The sequence below is a fragment of the Leptosomus discolor genome, chromosome 7 (assembly GCF_034619465.1).
Source record: "Leptosomus discolor isolate bLepDis1 chromosome 7, bLepDis1.hap2, whole genome shotgun sequence".
Classification (NCBI taxonomy): Eukaryota; Metazoa; Chordata; class Aves; order Leptosomiformes; family Leptosomidae; genus Leptosomus; species Leptosomus discolor.
This window is the reverse complement of record NC_141397.1, coordinates 60,441,809-60,465,287: the sequence shown is the minus strand read 5'-3', so window position 1 is coordinate 60,465,287 and position 23,479 is coordinate 60,441,809. Positions and strand designations below refer to the sequence as shown.

Genomic DNA, 23,479 nt, shown 5'->3' with positions numbered 1-23,479 from the left:
TTATCATGCTCCCTCCTCCCAAAGGGGGTTTCCCAGCTGCTTGTGCTGCCCACGGCTTTTAAATCCTTCTGCATCACTGGTTTTCTCATACGGCCTTGCTGGCATGCCATGTGTTTTACAGTTGTGATGCTTAACATTTCAGAGATGTCTGCCTGTTAACAGCAGTGACTTGTTCCCCCCGGCTCAACCTCATCACCCTCCCTGCCACACGGATGCGCAGAGGGCTGCCCAGGCTGCGGGGGTCCCTGCTCTGAACAGCTCCGTGCCAGGGAGGGATGAGGTGGGCTGTGCATTGCTGCGCACCTCCAAAATTCGTGGAGAAAGGCAGCAAACACACTGTGACTTCTTTTGCTAATGCCTTCCACTCTTTCAAAGTTGCATTCATTTTTTTCCCCTTCATACGCGAATATTTTATATAAACGGAATTAAGAATGAAAATGATGCTTGAGTCTAGTTTCCTTTTGATCTAAACATGCCTCCTTTACGATGGCTGACTCAAAACTCCCCTCCCTCCTCCTCCTATCCCATCCACCTCCTTTACATGTCAGCAGAAGAGTGACTCCCCTGTTTTATTAACTGCCATAGCCTCCTGCCCCCTCACCAAGAGATCTGCTACCTGTCCGTGTTCCCAGAAGCATGGCCAGCACATTCCGGCAACCAGGAAACCAAAAAGCACTGGGGGAGATCTTCGACTAAACAGGCCTCCTCTGCCTCATTCCTGCAGTACCATCACAGCATGGTTTGGGTTGGAAGGGACCTTAAAGACCATCCAGTTCCAACCCCCTGCCATGGGCAGGGACACCTCCCACCAGACCAGGTTGCTCCAAGCCCCATCCAGCCTGGCCTTGAGCACTGCCAGGGAGGGGGCAGCCACAGCTTCTCTGGGTGACCTGTGCCAGGGCCTCACCACCCTCATGGTAAAGAACTTCTTCCTTACATCTAATCTAAATTCACCCTTTCAATTTAAAGCCATCATCCCATCACCACCCTCCCTGATCCGGAGTCCCTCCCCACCTTCCCCGCAGCCCCTTTCAGCACTGGAAGCCGCTGTAAGGTCTCCCCGGAGCCTTCTCCTCTCCAGGCTGAACAACCCCAACTCTCTCAGCCTGTCCTCACAGGGGAGCTGCTCCAGCCCCCTGAGCATCTTTGTGGCCTCCTCTGGACCCGCTCAAGCAGGTCCGTGTCTGTCTTGTGCTGAGGGGCCCAGAGCTGAACACAGCACTGCAGGGGGGGTCTCATGAGACTGCAGTAGAGGGGGAGAATCATCTCCAACCTGCTAGCCACGCTGCTCTTGTTGTAGCCCAGGATGTAGTTGGCTGCATCCATCAGGACTGCTCCCACCACAGCCTCACCTCTGCAACGCTGGAACGGGGACTCGCATCCCCGTGGGATGCCCGGTATCCCCACAGCCGTCTCACAGGATGACTGGCTGGTGGGGAGGGGGGCTTTGCCCTCCACAAGCAGGACCAGAGCCCCTGGTAAAAACCTCCAGATGCTCCACAAACACTGCACGTCTCTGATGGTTACATGGTGGGAAAGACTGGGAAGAAGAGGGGAAACTTTGGGCCAGGTTCCAAGCGTATTAACTTCTGTAAATTGAAGATAACTTCTGTTGCCTGGAGCTGTTGTGGAATTATGGCAGAGTCATTCGTATGAGCATCCTCCCCACCGTGCCCTGGCATTACTATTCACTGCTGTTTGTAGTTCTGAGAAACATTTGCACTTGTCACATTTGCTCCGAGTGTAAATTGTATTACGAGAGCGCTAACGAGCACAATTTACTCAGTCATTTTGTGTTCCGGACACACAGCACTGTTAGTTTTTGTGCTTACATGGGCAAAACCTCCTGAAGATGCTCCATGGAAATATCTGTTTTACAACTTACCTCCCTCACCATTAAAGTCCCTTCCCTTGAAATATTGCTAAACGTATCTGCATGGGAAGTCTCTAGCCCGTGGGTTGTCACCATTCCCAGGTTGTACGGCTCATTGCTTCCAGGGATTCCTGTTGGTCTGAGGACGGAATGGAAAAGCATTAATGATGAGTATTTCCTTTGCTGAACTAGATGAAAAATCCTCTAATACACTATTATTTCAATAAGGGTAAGGCTTTGTATCTCACAGGAAGAAAAATTAGAAAATATGTCTGCTTAAATGCGTGGGGAAATGATTTAGTTGTCAGAAATACATAACCAGGGTCAGGCTGATACACTACAGACACCACATGGAGACCAAAGAGAAGGGCCTTTCTTGTACCAGGGTGCCCTGAGCAGAGCACTGATGAACAGGTAATGAGAAGTTGCAGTCTCACTCTACCTTACCTTACCTTATTATTTTTTTCTACTTAAGAAAGTTTTTTTTAAAAAAATCACTCCCTTTATTCCCCATCTCAACGCCTGAAAAGAAATGGGGCATTACCAAAGCACTCCAAACAACAGCGTGCCTTACTTCTGTGGCACCTTTCACGTGAGGAGCTCACACCTTCCTACCACTAGCTTTTCAACACCGCCAAAGGATGAGAAAACAACACAATTATTCCAGTTTTAGAAATAAGCAAGCAGAGACAAAGGAGGTTGTGTTCATTTTGAGACCGTACAGTGAGTGAATGAATGGCTGTGGCAACCCTGAGCTCCCAAATTTCATTGTTGCGCTGGTTCCACGTCACCCTGCAAGAAATCCCTGGACATAGCAAAGCGCTGGCTTGCACAGCTCAGAGAGGAGGGAGCTGAAGGGAGTCATCGTAGTCTTCAGATGGAGAAAAGGTACCTGCAGAGGTGGAAGGAGTAAATGGTCCCTCCTATCCACTGGGACACGAAGTGATGGATGGGCTTATCCTGCAGCAGGAGAGCCCTGGACAGAGCTGGGATGAAGAGCAGCCCAGTGCTCAGGGAGGATGCCCAGCGAGGTTTAAAAACGGGTTATACAAAGACAATGCGGAAGGTGCAGGAGAAGATGAGATGATCCCTCGGCCCCAGTTTCTAATGAAAAACATTGACCACAGGAAAAATAAAGCTTTGACAGAAAAATGCCAAACTACATCTAGTCTGAACTTAAGGTAAGGTTCCTTTTGTGAAATAAGGGTGTAAAGCCAAGCGTTTGCTTTCTTTTTCCCCCGACACAGAGCAGTGCAGCCATGCCTGCAGATACCCGGTGAAGGCTTAGATACGGACAGAGCTCCTGCCACCTCACTGACACCAAGGGTTTGCGTCTCCATGTTCAGTCTCTGGGGCACGTTCATCGACAGGACATCACGGGACAAGGGGTGTTCGCCTGGCAGTGGGTTGGGGGCATCCATCCCCCCGCCACGCCTGCCATCCGACACATCTGGCTGCAAAGCACTCAGTGAGACCTTTCATCCACGGAAAAGCGCTGGGTCAAACCCAAGGTGTTTGGTGGAAGGATGTCAGTATGGATTAACCACTCCTGATTAAACTCCTCTTCTGCGAGCAGCCTGAGGCCCCTTCTTGCACGCGTGACTGCCCAGACGACCGCTGCGTACTCATAGCCATCCCTCCACCTCCTGACCTCCTCCAACAAATTCCACGAACTCCGGTTTTAATTCCTTGTGCTGGAAGGAAGCTCTAACCCAGGAGCTTGGCACTCTGCATCACATGGACCCTCTAGGTCTCCTTGCCACCTGCAGGGCTTCCCGGCCACTCCGTGTCCCACCACTATGAAGCGAAGTACATCTATATTGACTAATAATTCATTCAGCAGGAAGAATGGAAATGAACTGATTAAAAATGCAAATAATCCCCTAAAGCCTTCCCACAACTCCTCTGTGAATTCAAAGGTGCAGGAGTCAGACCCCGCCGCCTGGCAGAGAGCCCCCCCGAAACCCCCTGGCAGTGCTAGTGCTGTGAAGCGCTGGGTAGGGAGCCCTGGTTTGGATGCTCCGTGAGCTCGCTGTGCGTGGTGACAGCTGTTTTGTGTGTGTTCAAGCTATGCTGCCCTTTTCCCTCACCCACAGATATCCAAAAGCACGAGTGTCCCAGGACCTACAACACGGACACAACAGGATAATCTGCAGACTTTTTTTTTTCTCACGTTTTAGCCCACCACAGTGACTAAACCAAGGACAAAAATCAAAGACAAAAGATTCAGGATTATTATGATTCTGGCTCTACCAGCTGGCACTGGGCAGGCCACCAAGTACTGCACTTCTGCACGGCCTGATTTGGGGCAAGACCAGGCTCAAGAGCAGGCAGAGCTTTAACATGCCAACCCCATGGGCAGGACTCAAGGCGTGGATGAGGTCAGATGTGTCCACTCTGGTCAAAAACCTGCCTTGCTCCATCAGCAGGAACAGGTCCATCAGCTTGAAGTCCAAGTTCACTAAATGCTCAGTGGAAATAATTCAGTTTTTTTTACTAAGCATCTCTAGTTTGGACCAGGAAAAAGACTCATCCGAGTAAACGATCCTTTGCAACCGCGACACAGTTCCCAGTGCCAGCCACCAACACACCAACGCGCTTTGGACACGTCCCATATCACAGCTACTGCTCCTCCAGACCAAGACACGCCGCGGTTTCACTGCTTGCCCCCCTAAAAGAAAGCACTTCTTACATAAGCCGCGGGATGTCACTAACAGGCACGGTCCCGTCATGCGTCTCGTTTTCCCCATCCTCCTCCTCCTCCTCGCTACTTTCCGACTCCTCGCTGGAGGAGGAGTAGTCCGTCACCTTCTTCAGGGGGCGATTGGTTTCTTCGATGCGCAGCTCCCTCAACTCTTTGGCTAAGGCCGTCAAATCCTAAAGGGGATGGGGGCAAGAAGACAAGAAAGCGATGGCTATTATATTTAAAGCGAGGAAAATGCCACATACATCTCTCCAAAAGCCAATTCTAACAGCACGAGCAACAAGAAATAGCTTTACAGAGTCGTTACAAACATGAGACGAACGTAAGACAATGTTTGTAGCATGTAGCATTTATTAAACAAAACAAAACCGATTTACGCTCACTGAAAAATCAATAGCCAACCTCTTCTTTTTCTGTTTGGAACGTGTATGTGCATATATATACACACACTTATATGTATATACACGACAAAATCGTATTTGTTGGAAAAGGTGAAGTTCAGTCACCATCATAGTAAACTGGAAAACAACGTCATTTCAAAGATTGGCTCGGAGAATTTCTCCTGCAGGGTTTTCTCTTCTTTCAAACTTCACAAAGAGACCCCGTAATTGTATTTATTCTGTAATAAATGCATTTGGGAAGGAAGCAGTGACAGCATCTCCCAGGGAGTGGTGCAATCCCCACGTCAAGAGCTGCTTCCGTGGCGAGTCTCCGCTGTCGGGCGGCTGCCGAGAGGCGGTGAGGAGCACGAGGAGAAGCGCCCAGCTCAGCCAGACTTTGGAGTCACAGCTCTGAGTCAGCCACACGACCAAAAAAAAAAAAAAAGAAAAAAAAAAAAAAGAAAAAAAAATCCCTCAGCGGGACCCATTAAGCACTTTATGTGAAATGTGGCAGCCTACAAGCTAAGGGCAAAAAAAAAAAAAAAAAGAAAAGCCTTGAAACAAGAAAAAAGACAGGAGCAGTCCCAAAGCCTAGTCATAATTTTTCAGTTTACCATGACTTTGATGAGGTCTCAGACCCGACAGTCATATAAAATAGACACTGCTATTTCAAAACAAGGAACATGGCAGGCACCGTGTAGAAAAGAGACTTTTTGTTATCTTACATGCTTTTATAGCAATGCAGGGGGAAGCAGTAGGGCAGAAAAGCATGAGAGCTCGAATTAGAATGGGTTAGAGAACTCTGTTGCACAAGACATGCACATGACGAACAAAGCATCGCAATTGTCAGTCTTACCATTTCTCCCTATATTAGTGACCGAGGTAGGCATCAGTGCATTCGGTCAGAGATAAAGGATTAGGGAGAAAGAAACTCATTGAAAAAGACTAAATTCCACAATTGTCTTACGGCCATACTCTCATTTACTGCATTTCCAGTTTACCGTTCCAGCAGGGCGACTACGGCAATATTAATTACGGTTGCAAAGGGAGCTCTTAAAAATCTAGCCTGTCGACACGTGAAGAAAACGACGGCAAACCTCTACGGCTGAGATGCAAACCCGGTTTGTTTTTTAATCGTGAAGCAGGAATATTTTTGCAAGCAATTTGTACTTTGCTTATTGATGACCCAACACCTCCCGGCGGGCTCCCACCAGTAGACAGCCACACATTCTGCTCCCAGGTCTGCCCTGCCCGGCCTCTGATGTAGAGCAGAGGCTCCCACGGACATCAGAGGCCTTTGCATCAGACCTGTAAATATCAGCACACCAAAAAAAAAAAAAGAAAAAAGCCAGCTTTACAAAGAAATAATAAAAAAAATATCAATCCCTGCTTCACAGCAGGTACCTGTGATGGATATTATATACCCCTCTCCAAATGATCTCTGTACCTTTAAGCAAAAAGCTCTTTAACATGATTAAAGAGAGAATGTGGCATTTCAAGAGTTTTATTTTTGATGCCAACACTTTTGGGATTGAAATACAGTCAAATCTGCAGTCACGACAACTAATTATTTTAATTAGCGCCGTAGCAGCTTCTACGACATGATTGTTTCTTTTCCTAAATAAGGATCAATGACAATTTCAACAGCTTAACGATGCTTTCCATTTAGAGTAGAAAAGATGCTCTTTATTGAGCACTGGCCTTTGAGTCGGATTAGAGCCTTCTCAGCTTTAAAAAGGACTTCAGGACTGCGTAGCAGCCTCTTAAAATTGCAGCTGGGCTTCCTGCAGTGTGGGACTGGGACTGAACCCTTCCCCATCACAGCGATGGACTGTGAAAATGACTTCTTTTTTTCCACCTTCTGTTTCTAACATGCTTCAAGGCACCCTATCAGCCTTCTTTGGTCATCACTAGAAGATAGTCAAGTATTTTAAAAATCAGCTTAATTAGTTTTTAATAACTAATTTGGAAGTTACAACAGCAATAATACTCCCAGACAGTATCATCAGATAATTCCTATTTCCTAGTTAAAGCTTTGCCTCGGGATGGTTAATTCTTTGATGCTATCATTTTCTCTAAGTAATGAGCACTTTGTAGGATTAAATGGCTTCACTGAGTTGCTCTTGGACCAAAAACAATCTGACAACTAGAAAGAAAGTGCTCTGTAGTTCCACATGTGTTTGAAATGTTATTACTGAGGGTGACATAATACATAAGTTAGCAGTACCAGCGCTCTTTAATTACTTTTAATTACAAAGACTTCTTTAGATTTAATATTTGCTGGAATCAAGTCAGATTGCTTTCCAAAATCACATAGCTCATTGAACTTGAATTTAGCACACACGCTGCCTCTATTTAGACACTGATTTATGTGCTTTTTTCTTAACAAAGCACCTCATTAAACAAAACGCATTGCTCATGTTTTATCTGAGAGAACAAGTCAACTAACCAGCCCGTATTCCTTCTTTCATCTTCTATTTTTAGAGGAAAGGGGCTGCAGGAGAGGCTGCTGATACCGGCGCTTTCCATTACAGCCCCGCAGTTCCCAGTATCTGCAGCGCGTGCACAGCGATGCACGTGCGAGGCAAGTTAAATCCTACATCAGGAATGTTTGGTCTTTTCCCACAAACATTTAAAGATTCACCATCGCCAGATGCACACACATTTAAAATATTATCATACGGTGAAAGAGGTGTAATTCAGGACTCTTATTTGTTTAAGAGGACGGATGAAGAGGACCCAGTGCCCATCAACATCCAAGATGACTCCGCTGACTCTGGCTTTACAGCTGATGCTCCGGGCCACGAGAATGAATTTCCCGCTGTACTCCACTGCTCTGCTTTCCTTGATTTGCCAAGCGCCTTCATTGGAATTGGGCCGAAAACGCATTTCAACCCGCGCTCCATGGCCCCACCGAAATCGGCGGGCGGCCGGGGGCTGTAGCTGAGAGCAGAATGTGGCGAGCGGCGCAGGCTGCCCGGACCCCCGCCACCGGCACCACGAAACCTCCGCTCTCGCTCTTTCTCTTTCAAACACGCCGAACCACGGCAGCGCCGCTCGCTCGGCGCCTGAACGCTGGGGTGCTCCTGGCCGCCGCCTCCGTGCGAGTGGTCTGGCCAGCGGGTTTCGGGCTGAGCGGAACACGCCGGCGGCACCGCTCCCCTCCCCGTGGGCGGGCTCCCTACGCCGAAACACAATCGTTCGGTCTCCCGACTGACCCAAGATTGCATCGCCACCTTTTTCAACATCAGCACCAAGAACACCCGCTTCAGTATTAAGCGCTAACTAGCCAACCTTGCATAGGCATGACCCACTGAGAAAAGATATCACTAACCTCATCTATAGCTTTCTTATAGCTCTGTGGGTAAAGGAAGAATAATCAGCATCAGAGGAAACAGATCGGGACAGGAAAAAGCCAGAGGAAGGGCAAGCAGGTTAGAAATAAAATTAGAATTGTTAGCTCAACGCTGTGGAGTGTAGAGAAAAAAAACAACATCAACAAAACATTAATACACATTCAAAAAGAGAAGCAGTGGAAAATCATTTCGTTATTAGGCCAACTCTGCAGTTTTCAAATACAAACGTCAACAGCATTAAACCCAGGAGGAAACACTTCGGATGAGATTTTGCTCAGAATAATACAACGGGAGTGTACAGAGGCCACTACCAGGTTTGGTTTTAAGCTGCAAAGGCTGTCGGGGGCCGGTTGCCCAGCCTTTCCCAGCAGAGCATCCCTCCGCCGGGCTGCTGCGGGGGGACATGCAGCACGGAACACAACAATGTGCCATCGGCAACCACCGCGCCCAAGCTAGCAAAGCCCTTAAGCATCTGCCTCACGTGAAAACACAGGCTTAAGTGCTTTCCCCTAGACTTGGGCTCCTGATAAAAACTCATGCACTCTCTTAAGCATTCCGATCTCCCACGGGCTCTCGCCGTACTGCTGCTTTCCAGTCTCTCCGCTGGAGGAGCAACAGTACCAGCCTCTTTTTTGGGGTCCCCGCGGTTGTGCTACCGCACCGAAGGGAAACGTGGCCAAACCGGCTGGCAACATTCCCACGGGAAAGAATTTAAGACTCACAGCGGGTCGGCTCGGTCGCGTCACGTCCCTGTTGTCCTCCTGCTTTACCTTGGCGGGCTCGTGGGAGAGCACAGGGGACCCTTCGGGCTTGGTGTTCCCTGGGCGAAAGGCAAGCGGAGAGAGTGGGAATTAAAATGCTGCCGCTCCATCCTGTCGCCTGGGACAGGCTGGCGTGGGGGACTCATCATCCTTTTGCTTCTGCTGTCTTGGAAAATGCTCCTGGCTTGGCTGCCACTGCAACAAGTCTCCATCAATACAGCAACAGAAGCCATAATCCAGCCCAGCCTCCACTGGCAGCCCTCTTGCAGCGTTACTGCCCCTTTTTTTCAACTAAAGAAACAAATCCACTTTGCAAAAGAGCAGGGCACGTGATAAATTAAAAGATCTGCAGCATCTGACATTGCTAGGACATTATTCGTCACAGCATTCCTCATTAGTAAAACCAAAACCAAACCAAAAAGGACAATTGGTGATAAACTCCTTTTATTGACTACCTAGAGGAGTGATGATTTCAACAACAGACACGTCATCTTATGGCCAAGTCATAAAAAATTCAAAGCATGGAGACAGCATTTGTTTTAATGCGCTTCAGCCCCGGGGATTTATACTGTGGGGCCGTGCCAGAAATGCAGATGTATGGGTCGTACGTGCTTTAGCAACTCCTACTGAGGCTAAACAGGGGAATGGAATCTCTTTTAAGAGTGGCTCTAAGACGAGAGGAAACAGTTTGCCCAGGAACGTAAACGCAGCGTCAGCACGGCTGCCTCGCGAAAGCATCTTAGAGAAAGCTTCTTACGGGCTAACTCGCTCCTCTGCTCCCACCTCAGGCTTTGCACAAAGATATTTTTTTTGTTTGTTTACCCTAAAGCATAACCCCCATCTCCTTTTGTACCAGCTACCTGGCACTGCGACGCCAAGCACAGGAGCAGCGCATCCTACATCAGCACCCAGGTGAAAGGGAGTGTTTGCATCGCTGTTTGCAAGGAGGCCAGCTGGGCACAGAATTACACCAGAAATGATGAATCCTTTGATTGTTTTCACTTTTTTAACCATCATAAAATGAAATCACAGACCTCTTGCCCTTCCTGCTTATCGAAGAAGCCTCAGAAAGCCCGCCTGGTGCTCAGGGATGTTTTCAAGATCCTCACCTCTGACTCTGTTGCGCTCGCTGGAGCCAGCCTGGGAGCCAGGCTGGGACCCGCCTTGGGAGCTGGGCTGGGAGCTGGGAGTGCTGGAGCTGGAGGAGCTGCCGCTGCTGGTCCTCTGCAGTGGGCTCTCCACGATGGGCTCTGTCCTCCTCAGGTCTGGGTTGCTGCAGGAGCACAAAACAGAGGGGCACCATCAGCTGGTGTCACACGTGCCTCTGGGGCTTCAGATCCTTCCCACACTGACAGGGACAGTTGCAAAGGTGAGGAGACACCTCCTCCGCTGGAGAAGACGGGGCTGAGGTCCTCTCTTCTGAAGTTACAGAGCCTGCAAGCCCCACTGAGGCACTACGCAGAATTACGGCACTGAACATCTTTATGGAGGTGCACCACAACCACGTCAAAAAAATTGGCTATTTGACCAAATTCAGCAAAAATTAAAAGAGTCTTTGCTCAGAACTCCCTTTCAGCCTACAGATGTGCAACGCTGGAGTTATCTAATTAACCACCAGTATTCATCATAAAAGCAGGAATTTGCAAATTGCTGTTAGACAGAGAAAGAAATATTTCAGTGAAGAAAGGATCTCAAGTTTGCAACAAGGCTGCAGATCACCTCTACAGCTTATTCACACTTCCCAGTTCTCATGGCTTCACTTCAAACTTGCATTAGATACCTGCTTTTCTTCCTTGATTTATCTCATCCTTGTGAACATACACAAATCTAGAATAAAGAGCGTCCTTGATACACAGAGTGACTAATATCTCTCTGGGTATCAGACGCCTTTAGGAAATTAATTCTTATTTGGCACTGAAATGACATCAGAAGACGTGTTTATGCAGTTTGGTCTTATACAATATTTCTGTTAAGTGATCTTATTATTCAAAGTCCTGTTCAAAACGTACAGAAAGCTTTCTCCAAGTCCAATCAGGGCTTTGCATAGATAAAAACGATGCAGTAACAGTGCCACACGACATAATGCAACTGCAATTGGAGGCTGCACGCAGAGGGCAAGGTCTGTGGGGTGTGCACGGCGCGTCCCTCAGAGAACCACCACGAATTGTGCAAAGGCTCATTGCTGTAACGGGGCTGTTGGCAGAATCATTTGGACACTGCCTAGCATGGATATCACGTAAAAGCCCTGCCTAGCGTTATCTTGCATTGACACAGGTGGGTACTAAAATGATGAGAGCAAGACAGTAACCTTCTGTGGGGAAGGAAACATCCCCTCACTTCTTACAATAGGGTGACAAATAAAAGAAAACATATTTTAGCAGTATTTACATTTATGCATGGGAGGAATCAAGAGCCAATAGGAGACGTGGTTAAAAGGAAAATTGGAGAAATGTTCATTACTGTGAGAGAAATGAAATATGAAATCATTTCACTGAATACTTTTAATATTTTAAGTTTAATGGACCTGGTAGCATCCTTACCATTTAGAGTTTTCATCAAACTGAAGGCCTCTGGCTGATGTTGTACGGCTGACATGTCCTCAGCTAAATTAACTCATGAAACGTATTTGAAAACTTTGGCAACTAATATATTTACCTGTACTGACCAGGACTGGGACCAGGAAACCACAGGAAACACTGGGCAACTTTCAACTTGAATCCCAGACTCCCAATATCCTTTTTACTTTCAATACCATCACTCACTAGGACTATGCAGTCCTATACCCCTCCACATTTTAAACTGTCCTTCAAGCAACAGCTAATTAAAAGAACATTTTCAAGAATTCAAAATGCTTCACCCTTGAGCAATAAAGAGGAACAAACTGTAATATGGATGTTTTTTTCCCTAATTAAAAAAATCAACAACAACAATAACAACAACAAGTATTCTCCTTCCTTCTGCTACCCCTGCCAGCTGTTCTAAGCTGCTGCCCGCTGTACGCGAGTTTGCTGATGCATGGCTGGGGCACTGAGCTGGAAAGAAAAGCTGAAACTGGTGACAGCACATGTCTAGCAACATCCCAGCATTCACTTGGTGACAGCACATGTCTAGCAACATCCCAGCATTCACTTTTTGACCTCAAAGGACAAGGCAGGAAGAAGAAACCGAGGAGCTCCATCACGCAAGGCAACATGGAACACGTATTTACCCTGAGATTTACCTGTCTTGAGGTCTAGATCTGCCCACGATGCTCGGCAAACCAGAGACAAGCTCTTGCAAGACTAAGCCATGTTCTTCCCATCCAGTTCTGAGCAGAGCCCGTCAACTTCCCTGCTCATTTTAAACATACCCAGGGACAGCTCTGACATGGCAGAGGTCGGGCTGCTGCCGTGGTGCAGCGTCATTCCTCGGGGTGCTACGAGCGCACCCTGCACGCTGCCAGGCTGGAGAGCTGTCTCTGGCTAAGCTGCAGGCCCTAGTCCTAGGAAGCCGAAAGGAATTTAATCCTTGATCTACCTCTAAGGAAGATCTCGCCAAGCTGTATCAGTCTGTCCCCCAGCACATTCCTTGGTCATTCTCTGTGAAAAGCTGCTCTGATGCATAAGAAATACAGTATCCATCACTGAGATCTCCCCGCTGGCTTATATGGATCCTCTTATATGCAAGACATGGCACTGGGAGAACCAGAACCTAATTCCACTAAAGGGAGCGCCCGAATTCTTGTTTGGCCTCACAGTGGCAGATGCAGCACCCACCTCCAAACCCTGCAATGCCCAGGAATGCATTCAGCCCAGGGAGCAAAGCCTCCAGAGGGATCCAAGCGCTCACAGCCTTTGGTGTTGGTACAAAATACTAAAGCACGCAAAAAAAGTTCATCCCAGTGACAAGAGAAGCACTGCAAATTTCGTGTTGTTACCGGTCAGCAAAAGCAGAGCTAAATCCCAGGCCATGTTTGGGCTTCCCAGCTGGGTGGTGCCAGGAGGAGTGCGGGCAGTAGCACGCCAGGGTCGCTCCTGCCCCTTCCCCCTCGGTGTCCATACCTTGCCCTAATGGGCTGGGAGCCCAGCCGGGGTCCCAGGGCGGTGCCGTTGCCCGGGGAGTTCTTCCTCGCCAGAGCAGGGGATATGGAAGTGGTTCGTTGAGGCACCTGGAAAAGAACGGAGACATTTGCCACTCACTCTGCCCCACCACGTCAGGCGGCCGTTCGCACATCTGAGAGACCTTCAGCACGGCCTGAGAGACTGGGTTTACACTTGATTTCCCACTGAGGGGTACGCAGTATTTACAGCAATTACACAATATAAAGCTCTCAACTTTTAGAAGGAATCCCCTGAATGCGAGACAGAAACGAGCTGCAAAGGTGCGGTCAGGGATGCTCCTGGCAGCAGAGCCCCGAGCAGCACACAGGGCAGCCCGGCTACCATCCAACAGGGCATTTACTTTTCAAACAATGAATGTATGCACACACACACATATATATATATATAATTTAAATCCAACAAACCGCAGAAAAGTTACTTTTAAAGGTAAAATTCAGACTGAAGTGCATTTCAGCAGCCACAGCGGAGTTGTTAGCGTCTCTAGTTCAGGTACAACACGCCACCAGAGAGAAGGTGGGAACCGGTGGACAAACATAGGGGGTTGACAGTGGAAAGATCCAGACTGATCCACCTAACGCTCGCATTAAACCCTATGACCTTCGTTGAGCTTCGGATGCCGCTGCCAAAACCCCGCTGCCGGCAGGAGGGCTCGCCGCCAGCAGAAACCCAAAGCCCACCGCAGCCTACGGATGCTACGGCGGGTAACCCCGGAGCCCTGCCACATCCAACGGCAGCACGGGCACCGCCGTGGGGCTGCAGGCACGGTGGTCTCATCCCCCTGCAGCGCGGGCTGACGCGGAGAGGCACGACGATACTCACCGTGCAATACCTTGCACCAGATAACAGAGAGGCCAAGGGCTCGGCGGGATTAGCAAAAAAAAAAAAGGATTAGGCTTTTCTTTTTTTTTTTTTTTTTTTTTTTTTGAGAATAAACACGCAGTTATGTCAGGCAAGATAAAAAGATTTAGATAGCAACTGAGCTTTACGTTCTGCGGCATCGCTAGCTACAGCTTGTCTCATTAAAAAGCAATCTCCCCTCCGGGTAGGGTACTCTGCAGTTGGGACTTGGGGAGTTTTTTACCTTCCTCTGAAGCATCCAGCCGTAAGCACTGGCAGAAACAAGACCCTGGACCACAGACCAGCCCTGCCTCACGGGGCAGTCCTTTCATTCCCGCTTACAAACACATCAAACCCACTTCAGGCAGTAAAATGTGAAGTCAGACTCCTCACGGGTATTACTGCCGACACGATGGCCTTAAGTGTGGTCTGGTGGGGACCCCTTCCAGAGCTCACGTTCCCTCAGCCAAGGGGGAAAACACTCCCTAGTGCTGGAAAACAGCTTGTTTCTGTGGTCTCACCGTGTAGCGCATCGCTCCAGTTAAGAGATGCCCTTCTCAAAGGACTCAAGGCAAAAAGCCAACATTAAATTGCACGGGGTTCTTCAGAATCGGGTTAAAACTGGGCAGCCACCCTCCTGCACTACCAAGGACGGAAGCACATGAATGCCTCCAAAGCTGTTGGCTCGCTTTTCCTCTTAGGTGAGCACTGCTGTCTCCTCTTGCTTAGTCGTAGCAGAAAGGAACATTATTAACACATGTGACAGACCACCTTGCCGAGGGAGGCTTACCTGGTATTTCGCTCTTAAAAAAGGCAAGTCACTTACTTTATTAATACATAGAAAAACTGCCTCTCAATCAGGGACAAATACTGCCTCACTGTCACTAATCAACTGGTAACCATTTTTTCTCTGAGCACTGATTCACTGCAAGGGGACCTTTAATGGCCAAGTTCTAATTCTTCCAAAAGGAAGGTGGTATAAACAATGCGACTGAAATCCTGGTCCAGAAGAGTCTTAATTAAAGAGGTACTGCCAGACGGTGCCAAAATGTCAATGAGTGTATAAAAATGCTGGAGCCCTTACAAGTCTTCCATCAAATATTGATTGCAACTGCAGGCACGGTACTGGACTAAAAAGGATCTGTCTTATTGAGTATGACAAATTTTATGTTCCTATAATTCTATTTAAACAGAAGGTTGTTTTTTATCCTAGGGAAAGGAGATATTAATTTATTTTGGCCCCTGTCCGGCGCTGAGAACTTTCTTTGCTAGAGGGCAATACTATTTTGCAGCGCTGCGCGTCCACCCGAGAGCAGCTCCCAGCATCTTGTGCAAAACCTGCCTCGGGAAACGCAGCCCCCCGGGGCAGGACGGTACCTGCCATGGAGCCACGGGGATGGGCTCGGTCCTGCCCACTCTGCTTTGCTGGAGGTGCTGAGCGCAGCAGCGTCCCGTGGGGACTTATCTCTGGGATTGCCTCTTTGACGTGCTGAAAGTGAGGAGCGATAGTGTTACCTTTGGTGGAATGTCTTCCTCCTGCCGTAACCAAGAACTTCGGTCAAACTTTTCAATGCGAGGGGGCAGAGGAGGGTTTTCTGAGGTGGGGTCCGAGTTCTGCCTTGGCATCTCAGTGCGGTGAGAGGTCACCGTCAGAGCCTCCTGAAACCCAGCCAGTCCCTTTGCAGGCTGTTCATGCAGTGACTGAGACCCAGACAAGGAGCTTCCTTGGGATTTCACAGTGACCAGATGTGGAATCTAAGCACCAAGTCAAAACAGAACTATCAGTACAAAATGGGAAAAAAAAAAAAAAAAAAAAAAAGGAATAAAAAAAAATTTAAAAATTTGATTTAGAAAAAAAAAATATTTGATTAGCACTTCGGATGCACTAAAAAGCCCCCTCGGTTTGAGATCAGCACTGCCTTGGTTTCAGGAACTTCCGACTTACATCGCTTCAACGCAAAATCTATTAAAAATTACGCTCGCTCGGCTCAGCCTTTTAAAATCAGGCAACGTCCTGCTTCAGTCCTGACCGCTCCTGTGTGCGCACGGTGAGGCGGCTGGTCCCGCCAGCCCCGCGCTGTTCCGTGGGCACCACCCCAGGAGCAGGGGCAGGCTGCTCCCTCCTGCCAGCTCCCGCACGCACCGTGCCCGCCCCAGCCTCTGCCGGCCCCTGGCCGCATTTCCAGCTCCTACGCCTGGCACCTCTAAGGTTGTGCTAATGAGGTTTGGCATGGATTTTCCCTGTTAAAAATGAAAAAGAAGGAAACGATAATAAATAATAATAATAATTAAAAAAAAAATTGTCAGGAATTCTGAGGCATAGATGGCTTAAAAAAAAAAATATCTTGAGGCATGAGTTTCTACAGGTCTAGGTAGCCCCCATCTCATGGATCGGCCCTACAGATCTAAAGGTTACAAGGGAAAGGAATACTGACATCTGTTTTGGGAAATCCAAGAAATTCACAGTTGGAGCTTGTGAAATCAGAGCGTCTTCCCAGGGCCCTGTGAAGCTGCGCTGCTGTGATACAGCGGGGCTGTAACTTCTATTTGACGTTTCTGCATACATGTCTACGCACACATGCACAGGTACCACGTGTATATGTGCATGCACGCATACGTTTACATGGGTCTCTGGGTTACAAGCAATTTTTTCATTAGGATTTCATTGGCAAACAAAAGTCTTTGTAGCTGTTCACGATACGGGTTGCCAAAAACGTCACTGAAAAGTATTTGGTCAACCGGAGAGATTACAGTGAAGTAGGGTTTCACCCACTTCCCAATGTATATAGACCATGTACATTGGGCAAAAAAGAGCCCTATGTTGAAGGGCTTTCCTGCACCTATTTTGTTTAAAGCTGGCATTGTACCGCTGTCCTACGGGTGCACATACCACACGTGGATGGCACTTAGCTGGCACGTCTTCACACAGAAAGCCCAGCTGGACTTGGAGCAAAGGCTTTGTACTTCCCGCTGAAATCCCTACTGGAGCCTGTGGATCTGCGGGAGCAATTCCAGGGGCTGGACCAGAGCCAGCACTGACACTCCTACGTGACAGAGTACTTACAGACCTCGTGGCTGGGAGGAACTTCTAAAATAACAGTGTCCCACCTCTGTGACAGTCATGGTGATCTATGCCCTCTCCAGATGTGTTTGTGACTGATGCCAACTCAATGGAAAACCAAAACAAAACCTTGAATTAAAAGCGGCAAAGAAAGCAAAACCTCTTTCTGATGTTCCTCAGCATCAAAGCGTCCTGGGTCTTTTGTACCAGGCGCTGTGGTTTTAGTCCTTCACACAAACCAGATCCAAAGAGGAACAGAGCAACTGCTGCACTGGACCAGACCAGTGGTTCCTCTCGATCCTCCAGCTTGTTTCTGGCAGTAACCAGTACGTGATGCTTCAAAGGAAGGTATAAACCAGCGTGATGTTTCTGACACATGGAGGTGAATGTAGATGCTGCTCTTACTCACGAATACACTTAAGGCTGAGAAACCAGGGAGCAAGACACTATTTCCCTTTAATCCGCTCTTTTTTATGTTACCTTACCAGCACGCCCGGCATCCCAGCTCCGGTAGGTGAGCCTGCCCAGGGAAGCACCATTACCTGCGGGTCCACGGGTCGGAGCAGGGGTGGGGTCCGGGCCGGCTGCACACCGCTAATGCTGAAAGACTCTGACCGAGGAGGCAGGTTGGGGTCAGAAATCCTGTTGGCCACCTTATGGGGCATGGCCGGCGAGCTCTGGCGATTGAGCCGGGAGCGCTCCTCCACCTGCAGCGAGAAGGGGAGGGTGGGAGAACGCCCCATAAAAAGCCATTTCCAATTGAAAACCAGGGTATGCATATATATATATGTGTATATATATATATATATATAGGAAGCCCTTTTCTCTTTAGGTGTATCGTACACATTGTGTGATCATGGAATCCAAGTTACCCAGCAGCTTGTGCAATAAATGCATTTTAGAAACACTGAAAGGAGTATTTGTATTTATGTGCACAATTCATTTCTGAATTATGAAATCGAAAAACAAAGAAAAGGCAACATGCCTCAGAGAGGTGTTTCTAGAAGATGACTCCCGAGAAGCTCTTGCTTCTTCTCAAATGTATCTTTAAGCAACGGGACCCTTTTCCTTCACTACCATCAACACCACGAGGAATGCTTTTGTTTGATCTGAATAAAAGAATAACATGGCAGCCGGAAAATGGCTGGCTTTGATCTAGATTTAGTGAGTCTGACACCTTGTCATGTATAGAACGGGAAATAACTCTATTCTTGATAGAGAAATAAACCCAAAGCCCACTGCTTTCAGTTACCCTCGATCAAAATATAGTCGTTTCAGCTATCCCAGACATACATGCAAGCCGGGTGCTCCTGCAGTTAGCCTGTATGCATTGATACTCATGCAGCATATGCTATGCAGAATTTTTGATTCCTCGAGATCTGACGTGTGTTTTCATTTACGTATCATTAACGTGTTAAATACCTTTAGCATGTCCTGATTCCATCATATACAACATCATGTTAAAAGGCCATCTTTAAAACAGGTTTACTTGGGAAGAACCACATCTGCTCTTCAAGTAAATAAATACTCATGAAACAAGAGAGCCATTATAATAATAAAAATGAATCTTTTCCTCTTTCAGACATCGAGGAGGACGCAGAGTAAAATTTAGGCAAGAGATTTGTGTTATGGACTCTTTGCTTTCTAGTTCACGAGGGACCACCCAGGCCACTGCTGTGTCCTAAGAGGTTGTCACAACTTCCCCAGGCGCTGCCCACCGGCTAGCAGAGGCCGTGCAGGGCTCGGTTCAGTGATGCCCACGGGAGCGGACACAAGGATGGCAAGGAGAGCAGGGCGGGAAGGAGAACCTCCTCTGAAGGAGCGAGCAGCAGCACGAGCGCTTGGGTTGCAGGCCCGGTTCAGCACATCTCCTTATCAGCCAAGCCTTGGCACGAACAACAGCAGGCAGAGACGGTGCTGCTGCCGCCGCCGCCGAGTCCTCCGGCTGTTTGCAGGCGCTCTCCGGCACGCTGCCAAGCCGTAATGTGCAGCTAATTATGGAGGACTTCAAAGCTTGCGTGGAGGAGAAGGCAGGAGAGTGATGAAATGGGGATGTCTGTGTACTGGGAAGGAGAAAGGCGCTTGGTTTCCCCACTGCCAGCTTCTCCTCGCTAGCACTCTGTTGCAGAAGCACAGCAGAGGATGCTCTTGGGACTTCCAGCTGTACTTCGTGGAGCCTTACTGCCTCCACCATTAGGCACAGAGGGGGAAAAAGCAACAAAACCCTGCAGGAATTCATCATCGCCGCAGTTGAAACCATCTCTAATTGAACTCAAGATTCCCCTCAAACGGCAAACAGCCACAGCAGCTTCCGTGCAGGTCTCGGTGGAAGGGTAATGTTTTAGTACATCACTTCAAAGCCCGAGAAGGATAAAAGCCACAGGGACTGAAGGAGGAGGAGCTGACGTGCACGTTGGCTGCTGCAGAGAACAGCGCAGCTCGTGACGCACAGCCAAGCCCCCGGGAAGCTCTGAGCTGCAGGAAAGCACCGCAGGGCCCGGCCACCGTGAGGAAAACGTCCAATTAAACCTGTAACCTCCTTTATGCGTGGTCATGTATGGCATATACCTGTCCAAACCCATTCTTCAGCTGACCAAGCTGCTTTGTCACTGAGAAGTTGGACCTGGCTATCCAGATCACTTTGTTTAGCAAATACTGGTCCATAACAAAGTCAGTAATGGCGAGAGCTGCTAATTACAGTACTGCTGCCTAGAGTGCTAATGCCACATCCCTGGCTGGATCATCAGAGGGTCCCAACATGGTGTCCAAAAAGGCCCAGCTAGTCCTTGATTATAAGAAGAGATGTGCCTGGGTAGACAGGGCAGGTCTGGGACAGCACCCAAGCTATATCCCAAGTTAACTTCCAGTGGACAACCCTTCACCCACAAGACAATGAGTAGAAGGGACAGCAGATGGGGATGTGCATCCATGCGTGGTGGTAGGACTATGTGATCAGACCGTTTTGTTTGGCATAAAACCAGAGAAATCCTTGACTGTGCTCTGGGGAAGCTATGAAAGATGGAGTACAGCCCGGCTCCTAAAACAGAGCTTTGTCTTCACCAACAGGCCAGTCCCTTAACAAGGGGATGCAGGGACACAACCGCAAGGTGAGCGGCCACAGCCTCACCTTTATGCTTTACCCCATGCCTGCAGGGTCTTGGGAGTCACCACGTGAAGATGAGTGAGGTGGGAAAATAAGTGCATAAAGGAGAGGTACGATAAGCAGAGAGGGGCACGGCACGAGGAGAACTCAGCTGTGGCGATCAAGCTCCTGAGAGAAGACTTGAGACCAACGAGCATACAAACAAGGACGGTATGCAGCATCGTGCAAAATACTCAGGAGATAATAAGCTCTGCAGAAATTGTAGGCTGAGACCAGGCTTGTCTTTTCCTTGTTCCCAAAGGAAAACAAAATCTCAGTATTTCTGTTAAATTCACACGCACAGGTTGGGTATGGAAATCGCTAAACCACAGCAAGAACCATGGTAGGCTGATTAACTACCAGTGCGAGTCCATCTGTATAGGCAGCAAGGATCATACTTCAATAGATGCGGCAAAGTAGCTGAATTGTGCTAAAAGTGGGACTATGCAGTAGATAAAACAGGGGACGGAGGCAAGAGGAGTAGTTTTGGGAAGTTCCCAAGGGTGTTGTGTCAAGGCAGTAACATCAAACGACTGCTCCCAAGAGCAGAAAGATGCCACAGTCACTGCCTTTGAGCATTTCACTAGAAACCGGACAGAGGTAAAGAATAAACGGTTTGGAGAGCTAATTGGTGGAAGCTGGAGGTGTTCCTCAACAACAGGAAACATCATCTCCCCTATGATTTCAGCAAAGGGTATGAGGCCACGTTCTGCTGCTCTTACTCACACTGTAAAGTTCCCAACGCCCTGCTTTCAGTGACAGCATCAAAAAAAGGCATCTCCCCCATGGAATAAAAGAAATGGGCCTTTGTGTCTGAAATAGAAAGCTCGATCCAGCACTTTTCTCCTTCACCCCAGATAAAGACTAAGATTCCTTTTTATATATCCTTGTTATAGTTTTGAAAACAGTGCCAGAGGTACTTTAGCAACGTTCTACAGGATTTATTTAAAATCAGGCAATGAGAGACAGAGTTTACTCCCTTCTTTTTGCCTGCTACCTACTCTCAGCACTTCTGCAGAGGGACAAGAGAGACCCAGTTCTGCACAAAGCCGCAGAGGCACCACCCAGGTGGAAGCCTCTCCTGTCAGAAGCAGCTCAGCACACCTGGAATGTCTCATCTCCTGATCCACTTATCAAACCTCTTCTTCCACTGCAGGGGCTGGAGAATGATGCTGCAGCTCCATGAAAATATGTCACCTGGCGCATCGCCACCAAAAGTCTCCGAAGACTAAACTGGAAGGGAACAAAGGAGAAGCCCAAGGGAGTATGAAGAGGTGAAGAGAGTTTTTGACAGCCACATCTACCCCTGTCATGGTTTAGAAAGGCCAAGAACTGTTCGTATTATTGGTCTTTGCTGAGCAATGGACAGCTGATTGTATTTCCTGAGCATTTGATGCTTGCAGATACTGTGGCTGCAGCTGAGGGCTGTCAAGAGGAAAGACCAGGAGGACAGATACGTGTTGGATGCACACCATACTTCTGCCAGGACTAAGGGGTGCCAGACATCTGGTAGCAGAGCAGTGATCCTGCTTAGTAGGAAGAATAGGCAAGTTATTTAGAGACCATTCTGCCCAGGAGTAGGGTTATAAAATTAAACCAACTAAACACAAAGAACTTCAGAAAAATTAATAGCAAGAGTGGGCACCAGTCTTACTGGAGCCACCACAAAGAGATTAAGGAGAAAGAGTTTGCACATGATCCTAAAACCTCACTGCAGACAATGTGTGTCTTCATCTTTTCAAGGCTATTCAGCCAGGCAACAAGTAACATTCAAGATCTCACAACTGTTACAACAAAGAGAGAAAAAGAGATTGGCCAATGTGTCTTGCCTTCCTGAAAATCCTGAAAGAAGAGCAAGCCCAAGAGATACAGCTCTGAGCCCAGGAGGAAAAGCTGTCTGATCCCTGTTTTGACTTTGGCGAACTGAGTTAGCGCTCAGCAAGGAACCGCCCCACAACCGCCCTCTGCATTCGCCCCTGACCCCCAGCAGACTTGGGGACAGACCAGGAAGGAGCATCAACAGCTCCTGGCATGTCCACAAGTCCCCAGCTACGGCTCAACCCCTCCAGGAGGGATCCATCCTCTTCCTTGCATGCCCTCATGGAAAAACCTCCTTCCTCCACTCTTTGCTTGCACAAACCTACACGCAGACGCACACACGTTGCATTGAACTGGGAGTGTTTCCAGCACTGTTAACGGCATCTGCTGGAGGCTGACCCAGCAGAGCGCAATCTGCCGTACGTACTTCAGACCGAACTGTGTTCCCAACCCCGCAGACAAGCACCCCCGCACTCCTCGCTCTCGCCTACCTCCTTGGCCCACGCTGGCTTCTCGCTGGCATTGATCCCTTCTTTGTAATGGTAGAGGGGTTTCTTCTCTGCCGGCCTCTGGTCCTGCCGCTGCTGCTGCTGCTGCTGCTGCAGGGAGACCAGGTAGTCCCGCTCCTGCTGCAGCTGCCTCTGCAGTCTCTCCGCTTGCCGCTGCTCCTCCAGCTGCTTGCGCTTATACTCCTACCCAGAAGAAAACACAGTGACACGGGTGCCCGGCCAGCCTGTAAACGCAGGGCTGCAAACTGCAGATTTATCTGTTTGGGTGGAAAATGGGGCCTGACTATCCAAAAGGCTGTTTTCTGGCAAAGCTCATTGATTTGAAAGACTTTGGGGACTGAGCCGTAAAGCATCCCCGAGGAGAGACAGTTGGGAGGACAGAGCCAACAAATTCAAGAGTTGTGACCCCGGCATTGACACTTTGCAGCCAGTGACCTGCCCTGGCTGCTGGGAATGGGGGGTGCTAGCGCTGCCTTGCCAGGGAAACCCTGTGAGACCCCCTCCCAGGGGTTCACGTCCGCTTAGGAGTTACCAACGATTTTGCCCAGACTTTTCTGGATGGGAAGAACAAAGGTTCAATCTGACGAGGTGCAAAACATCACCGGGTCAGACAAAAACGCAACTGAAGCCAACTCCTCTACAGGACCAATTCATTGTTCATGGGAAGGGCCGCACAGCAGACCCAACTGTATGATCTTCCTGAATCCCTACGGCTCTTTGAGGTTTAAGGAGTAAATCGATTTGAAAGGGCCTTTTTAAAAGGCAAGGGCTTGTGTGAGTGTTTTTCCTTTCCCTAAACAAAATTAATGGGAAGACTGAAAAAGAGTAATCTCTGTGGATTAAAAGAAAATTCAGTGAGAGTAACAGCTACCAGCACTAAAAAGGACCACTCAAAATCAAATTAAATAAATAAACAAGAGGACATCTAGAATGCAAAC

At 48.5% G+C, this 23,479-nt stretch overlaps 1 protein-coding gene across 2 annotated transcripts in view; it reads right to left on the bottom strand.

Moving 5' to 3' along the window:
• TNIK (TRAF2 and NCK interacting kinase) overlaps positions 1-23,479 on the bottom strand; it is a 77,263-nt gene that overhangs the window by 14,487 nt on the left and 39,297 nt on the right. Inside the window, exons 12-20 of one of the 2 annotated variants that reach the window (XM_086468216.1) lie at positions 22,524-22,724; positions 17,615-17,779; positions 15,527-15,766; positions 13,115-13,221; positions 10,184-10,347; positions 9,036-9,133; positions 8,292-8,315; positions 4,566-4,750; positions 1,886-2,012 (exon numbers count right to left, since the gene is read on the bottom strand). In XM_086468216.1, coding sequence (XP_086324342.1) covers positions 1,886-2,012; positions 4,566-4,750; positions 8,292-8,315; positions 9,036-9,133; positions 10,184-10,347; positions 13,115-13,221; positions 15,527-15,766; positions 17,615-17,779; positions 22,524-22,724 — 1,311 coding nt within the window. The remainder of the gene's footprint in view (positions 1-1,885; positions 2,013-4,565; positions 4,751-8,291; positions 8,316-9,035; positions 9,134-10,183; positions 10,348-13,114; positions 13,222-15,526; positions 15,767-17,614; positions 17,780-22,523; positions 22,725-23,479) is intronic. The other variant, XM_086468217.1, reaches the window with a different exon arrangement.